Source organism: Notothenia coriiceps, unplaced genomic scaffold (genome assembly GCF_000735185.1).
Source record: "Notothenia coriiceps isolate Sejong01 unplaced genomic scaffold, NC01 NC01_scaffold00015782, whole genome shotgun sequence".
NCBI lineage: Eukaryota > Metazoa > Chordata > Actinopteri > Perciformes > Nototheniidae > Notothenia > Notothenia coriiceps.
This window is the reverse complement of record NW_011348483.1, coordinates 250,352-257,481: the sequence shown is the minus strand read 5'-3', so window position 1 is coordinate 257,481 and position 7,130 is coordinate 250,352. Positions and strand designations below refer to the sequence as shown.

Sequence of the window (7,130 nt, the reverse complement as noted above, 5' to 3'; positions counted from 1 at the left end):
CGTCGGGCCACAAAAAAACAGTCCGTAACTCGACTCGAACCCGTCCCAAAAAGACTGAATCAACCATCTCAAACTCCTATGCTTTTTTTATTGCATATTTCATTTAATAAATCATAATAAGGCACTATTCTTGTACAGCTGTTAGTTTGGGAAATATAATGAACAGAAGAGAAGCAAACTCATTACTTCTACACGTAGCACTTCAAAAGGTCTGAATAACTTGATGCCAATACAGTTGCATTAAGGTCTTTTGAAGGTTTATCTACTTGCAGGATTCTTGCTAATTTGAGTTGATGTCCTTATGGTTGATTGTACTTACTGTGGGTGGTTTTGGATCAAAAAGGTCAGCTTGATGAAGTGAAATGTAATACAATGTCAATCATGTTCAATACATTCTGGGAATCCTAAATGGTGAAAGGGATTCTTATTTAATAGTTCATTGAAGCCCTAGCAGCTAATTTGTTTTCCAATTCCATAATGTTTTCGAACAAATCTGGAACCCAGGAGAAGCATGTGAGTTTAGCATTGGTTTGGGCGATGGTCTGCACTCACGAGGTGTATAGTGTTTTATTTCTGAACTCATATTTGTTTACCTCACTGCAGGAGCAGCCCAACCTCAGGACCCGGCTGGATGACGCCTTCCTACTGCGCTTCCTCCGGGCCAGGAAGTTTGACTACGACCGTGCCATGCAGCTGCTGCTCAACTACCACGCGGGTCGGAAAGCCTGGCCTGAAGTGTTCCAGGACCTGAAGCCGTCCACAGTGAAGCACGTCCTGGACCTGGGCTTCCTCACAGTGCTGCCACAGCCCGACCCCAGCGGGAGATACATCCTCTGTCTACGCCCAGGTGCTCCATCTTTATTGCATCTGTCAAACAACCTCTGGTCACATGGGTTACGTCTGTCTACATTTGGCACCTTTCTAAAAACGTCCTTTTGTGTTATTTTTACCAAATATGTTTTCTTATGATCAATGAATAAGTTGTATGGGGCTATGTGCTGTCATGGATGGTTGATGATGTTGTTTTTTTATATACCGTAATTTTCGGACTATAAGCCGCGCCTTTTTTCCCATTTTTCGACGCTGCGGCTTATATAACGGTGCGGCTAATCTATGGATTTTTACAGCTAACGGCCACCACCTTTAACTCTATGGGCTCTATGGCTGGTCCGCGGACCCCCACCTTTAAGCAGCGGGTTCCAGCAGGAAAAGCTGGAGGCCGGAAAAGAGTGAGACAGGTAGCGCGCAAAAGTAAAAGTGGAACCGAGAGTGGTACGAGAGACAGAACGAGAGCAAGACAGACAGACATTACGAGAGCGAGACAGTTTGTCCCCGTACCACTGGTTGAAAACCGCTGCTGTAGATCACTGCCGGTACGTGCGCTGGGAGCGCACCGTTTAAGTTTGAAAGTTGAAAAGTTTGTGTGTCTGAAACGCTATGTGATACAGTACAGTTTACACAGCACAGTACATGTTCTGTAGCTACTATTGCACTAAATGCTAACACTTGAATACGTTATGCAAATATGCAACTTGTTTGTTGAAATGTTAATAAATGGGAGCTTCCTCAAACAGCCATCTCTTTCCCGACAATCCCCTCTGTGCACGAACCCTTACATATGGTAATTAAACATTAAAACACCTGCGGCTTATAGTCCAGTGCGGCTTATATATGTACACATCATTCAATTTAGCTGCTGCGGCTTATATTCAGGTGCGCCTTATAGTCCGAAAATTACGGTACTTTATTGTTTTAAGTGCAAAGCAAACTCCCTTCTAGACAATAACGTTTTATTGTTGTTACTCTTTATTATCAAGTAGACCTCACATTTGTATATTCTTTACGTACTTACCCTATTACTAATTATTTATGAATTTAATAAACTCACATCTTCTTTTACAGGGAAATGGAAACCAAATGATTATCCGTTTGTTGACAATGTGCGAGCTCTCTATCTGACTCTGGAGAAGCTGATCCAGCCGGAGGAGACGCAGGTCAACGGTATTGTCATTTTAGCCGACTACACCGGAGTGGGCATGTCACAAGCGTCCAATCCTGGCCCGTTCCTCGCCAAAAAAGTCGTGAGCATCCTCCAGGTGAGACATCTGATAGAAATCTAACGTCAAATGATCCGGTGACACTTTTTAGGTGTTTGTATTAGAGAGGCCCTGTTATGGTTTTCGAGTGTTCTCTTTCCTGTAGTGTGTTATATAGGTTCTTGTGCATGTATATGGTCTGCCTGGAACGCCTCCATTGAACTCCTTTGTTTACATCAGTAACATAATGACATCACTATGTTAGGTAGTGCTCCAACATGATAGATTAAGGGGCAGGACATCTGTAAGTGGGTGACCAATCACAACTAGAGCCGGCCAGCTAACCAATCAGAGCAGACTGGGCTCTGGTTTCAGACAGAGGGTGAAAAGGTGCTGCAGTATGAGGAAAATAAAGAGCTTTTTGAACATTAAAGCCATTGGGCGGTGGTGGCGAAGTCGATAGGGACTTGGCTTGTTAACTGGAAGGTCACCAGTTCAAGTCCCGGCAAGACCAAGTGCTAACGAGGTGTCCTTGAGCAAGGCACCGTTCCCTACACTGCTCCCTGGGCGCCGTTCAAAATGGCAGCCCACTGCTCCTAACACTAGGATGGGTCAAATGCAGAGAAACAATTTCCCCACGGGGATTAATAAAGTATATCAAACAGTAGAGGTAAACAAATACAAATATGAACCTGAACATGTGTATTATGTCCTTTTTAAATGTGTTTATAAAATGATTGTAATGAAATGCCAATTTTTTCTTTGGAATTGATGTATGAATGCTGTATTTGCTCAAAATGTCACTCTATTTTGTAATGACACAGCAGTAAATATCAGTGATTCTGTTGACACACGTGGAAAAAAACCTCGTCATTTACAACAGTGGCTCTTAAGCTCTGGCTGTTGAGTTTTGTCGTGACTTCAGAGTGTGTCATATTTACACTCAAATCTCAACTGATATGACAAGCACCAGCTGTGACTGTTCTGAACTTGGTTTCTCTTCTCATTCCCAGGATGGGTTCCCAATCAGAATCAAGGCTGTTAACATAATAAACGAGCCCATGATTTTCAAAGGCATCTTTGCTATAATTAAGCCTTTTCTGAAGGAGAAGATGGCAGAGAGGGTAACTATTGTCCTTACATTGTCTCTGTCTCTTTTGTTTTATACAAAGGACTATTTTGAATTGTGTGCCTCCCTTTTATCCGCAGCCAATCTATTTTCATCTGCGAAAATGGATGGTCTAGCATTTGCTTTTCGGGGAATGAACTCAAAATACCAGTTACACAAGCCTGTATTTTATAAATCTTATGAAAATATTTATTCTGGGAATGTTATTTGAGTTCATTCAAACCTACAGTGATTGGTTATTTCATTTGGGGGCAGAGAAGCAATATTTTTGCACAACACTGACATGCTTTCCCCTTTTTTAAGGTTTTTTGGCAAACCTTTTAGCACACTGTTGGTTATTTACATAATCAGCAGATAAACAGATAAATCAAATAATCTTTCTATGAAAATTCTCACGGGCATTTTATGAAACTCATTTATCTTTATCTAATGCATACTTAGATAAAAATGATGAGGGTGCTGTTAAGCCTCTAAAGCAGGGGTGTCAAACTCAAGGCCCGGAGGCCAAATATGGCCCGTGACCTAATTTTATGTGGCCCGCAAGAGCTTGCAAAGAATATAATATACAATAAAATTGGTGTAATTGTTGAATATTTACTTTCAATTATTTGCCCAAGACTTCTGCTTTCAGACGTAGTTATTTAGGAAGATATTACCAGATCGGATAATAATCCAATGCAGGGACAACAATGTAATATAATACATGATTTAATATATATTACAGTGTTTCCCACAGAATTTGGTTCTATTTGTGGGGGCAACATATTATGAGATCCATTTGTGGCGGACGATATTTAATTGTGGCGGCCCGCCACAAATAAATCAATGTATGGGAAACACTGTATTATATATTTACATAATATAAATTACAACCGGCCCTTTCAGTGCAACCAGAATGCTGATGTGGCCCGGGATTAAATTGAGTTTGACACCCCTGCTCTAAAGGCTCCACTACAGTATGTGCACCTGGTAGCTGCTAACTGTGCCCGGCTGTTGTTGCAGATCAGGTAGTGATTTCAAAGAGTTTCCTATTAGAGTAAATCAGAACAACGCTCTGAAAGAAGCTATAAATCCCTTATAAGGTATTGGGGGAACTGCTAGGAGATACTGTAACTGTGTGTCGGTTCATTTCTATAACAGAAATATTCCATCATAGCCACTTGAAATGATGAAGCAGATCTCTGACTTGTTCTCTGCGCTTCTCCTCAGTACGTCCTCCACGGCTCCGACCTGCGCTCTCTGCACAAAAACGTCCCCCGCTCGGTGCTGCCGGAGGAGTACGGCGGCTCGGCCGGACAGCTGGACCTGTGTTCGTGGTCCAGGGTGCTGCTGGGCTGTGAGGAGGAGTTCATCGTGGAGTTCTGCCAGCCCGACCCACTAGAGGGCGTGGTGCTGCCAGACTCCATGCTGTTTGAAGGGGAGACCAGGGGGCAGGACGACGACTCCTTCAGGGGGCTGCGCTCTCAACTCTACTACTGTTACTGAAACACTCTCTGAGAGGACTCTCGACTGAAACATGTGTGTAGACTTTTTTAAAGGGCAAGTTGCCAATATCATACATTATTTATTTTCCTTACTAACTACTCAACTTAGCAGCACTATACTGTAGGTGGAAAGTCTATTGTAGATCACACGTAGCCCAGCATTTAGTCGTGGTCCTAAGGCAGCTACAGGCTCAGGCCACGTGGCTTTTGACACGATGCATGTTGGGCCATTATAGTGGCCCCTCTGTGGAGTTATATCTGGAAGTTAAAGGATAGGTTCATGTCTTGCCATTCAGTTCACATTGAATCGGGTTTTGCCTGATTTCTTTGTTCTAACTAGACATTAAAGGATCCCTTCCTAATGTGTTTACAATATAAGAAATAGGGCAACATCTTGAAAAGCAGCTGGTTTCGAGAATTACAAGACGAGACTAAATACCAGGCTTTAAGAAATGCTTTTTTGTCCCAACCTACGTGGTTCATCTGTGTCCTCAATGTCCTGTGAGGGGCTACTGGCAACTGCATATTCCTTTCATGTGATGTAGATGGGTTTTATGATCTACAGTAGTACCTTGAATTTAATTGTTTCATTAAGGACTCATTGCATTCCTCAGTTCAGTTTGGATGTGGTACGACACAGAGGGGCCACTGTTTTTTCCAAATTACAATGACTGACCCTTAAAGGTAGGGTAGGTACAGTAAGAATGGAGAAACCAGCTCGAGTGCGCTAGAATTTGAAAGTACACAGCCGAAAATAATCTGCCTCTTCCTTCAGACTTCCTCACAGAGCCCCTCCTCCAACACACACGAACGCGCACATGACCAATGAGGGCACGAGATAAGTTTGTGCACAGATGGAAGGCTGACAGGCAGGTAGGCCATCCAGTTATTTTAGCCGGGCCGGTGAAAATAATTGGTCGTGCTTTTTACAGTACCACGGCTTCCACAGATGACATTTTTTTATGGATTTTTTTGTCAAAGCATTTAACATCCAGATAGAAATGAATATCTTAAGAGCATTCCATGGAATATAACAGAAAGTGTCTCTGAAGTGAATTACCTACCCCACCTTTAAGAGGTTAGCAGAGATGCTGCAGTAGCATCAGTTATATCAGAATTGGAGAGTATTACTTTTCTAAATGTCAGATGTTTTCTGTTTTTTCTCCCAACAGATCGTTTATCAAATCATGAGCCTTCAGCAGTACCAGTTAAGCAAATCATGTTGGTACTAAAAACAATGTCCAGGGACTTTCATACTAACACACTAACATGTTGATGCTACCATCTTGATTTGGCTAACAGGCTGCTAAAGCCTCATTTTGGATCTGGCTGAACTTTGAAAATACAGGACCGTCGATCTGTTATCAGCCAGTACAGGAGACAGAAACGGAGTCAATGCACATATGGGCATGTCTGTATTGTTTAAAAGTAGGAATGGAAAAGTGTGAACCTCTCCTTTTAATTCAATCAAAATTACACAAGTCATTTACTGGCCATCAGTGCTCTGTCTTTATAGTAGCATCACCCCACAACTCAACGTGTTTTGTGTAAATAACTGTCTAATATGTTGCCTTAAACTGTTGATTTCCCATGTGGTATAAATCATGTTGGATTTGTTTGTACCAAAGCAATATTCATGTGTTTTCTCAACCGGGCCTTCCTTACCTAAGGGTGACTACAAATTGATGGCTGCTGTAACTGAGAGAACAATACATTAGATTTAACAGTAATTCATGTCTAAATTTAACACAGTATTTGAAGGCCTTTGTTTTGGTGATACTTTAGTTTTCTTTAGCTTTGCCTTGTGTTTTTTTTTTTACTTTTGTTTTTTAACTGTTTGCTCTCATCACTCAGTCTTAACCATCACTGATCAAAGGAGTCCCATGAGGTATACAACCGGTTTGCCAAATTTCCCACCAGGCCATGTACAGAAATGTGCAATAATGTTGGATCTGTTTCCTCGGGGTAGCCCGAAGCTAACTTGTATATTGATTGTCTTTTATATTTTTATTTTGAGCATGTCTGTGACCATAAGATATATTGTGTTTCAGGATATTGCTGGTAGTAAAGACCATAAACTGAAACAGAGAAAGTCTTATTTGTGTCCTTTGTGCTCTTTCAGGTCTTAAGAACCCTTCAAAGCACTTTATAGTCATTCGCCCCATTCATGCAGAGAAGTACCACTTGCTCTATAGCTAACATTCATACACATTCACACACCGTTGGCCATCGGGAGCCACTCGGAGTTAAGTATCTGGCAAAGGATACATCGACTGCATGGGCTGAGATCGAACCGACAAGCTTCGGCTTGAAAGATGACCGCTTAGCCACAGTCACCTAAAGTATATTTGAAAACACATTGCAACAGACTCGAGTAGTGTCACTGGTTTCATAGGTCTCCAAAGAGATCAGAAATGCAATACTGTTTTTTAAATGTAGATTTGTACTTGTGTAGAAGTAGTTATACCACAGTTTAAACAT

General features: G+C 41.8%; 1 protein-coding gene across 1 annotated transcript; it reads left to right on the top strand.

Moving 5' to 3' along the window:
• Window positions 1-477: 477 nt before the first annotated feature.
• ttpal (tocopherol (alpha) transfer protein-like) lies at window positions 478-6,733 on the top strand. Its single transcript, XM_010775491.1, has 6 exons — window positions 478-513; window positions 604-847; window positions 1,903-2,096; window positions 3,050-3,160; window positions 4,375-4,683; window positions 5,822-6,733. Exons 1-5 carry the CDS (start codon window positions 478-480, stop codon window positions 4,648-4,650), a joined length of 861 nt encoding a protein of 286 aa, XP_010773793.1. The 3' UTR covers window positions 4,651-4,683; window positions 5,822-6,733.
• The last annotated feature ends 397 nt before the right edge of the window (window positions 6,734-7,130 follow it).

Bases quoted from the DNA above. Each gene is read 5' to 3' on its own strand.
- ttpal (XM_010775491.1), top strand. From the start codon at position 478: ATGTTTTCGAACAAATCTGGAACCCAGGAGAAGCAT. The intron at 2,097-3,049 runs GTGAGACATCTG...TCTCATTCCCAG, and splicing joins AAGTCGTGAGCATCCTCCAG to GATGGGTTCCCAATCAGAAT. The intron at 3,161-4,374 runs GTAACTATTGTC...GCTTCTCCTCAG, and splicing joins AGGAGAAGATGGCAGAGAGG to TACGTCCTCCACGGCTCCGA.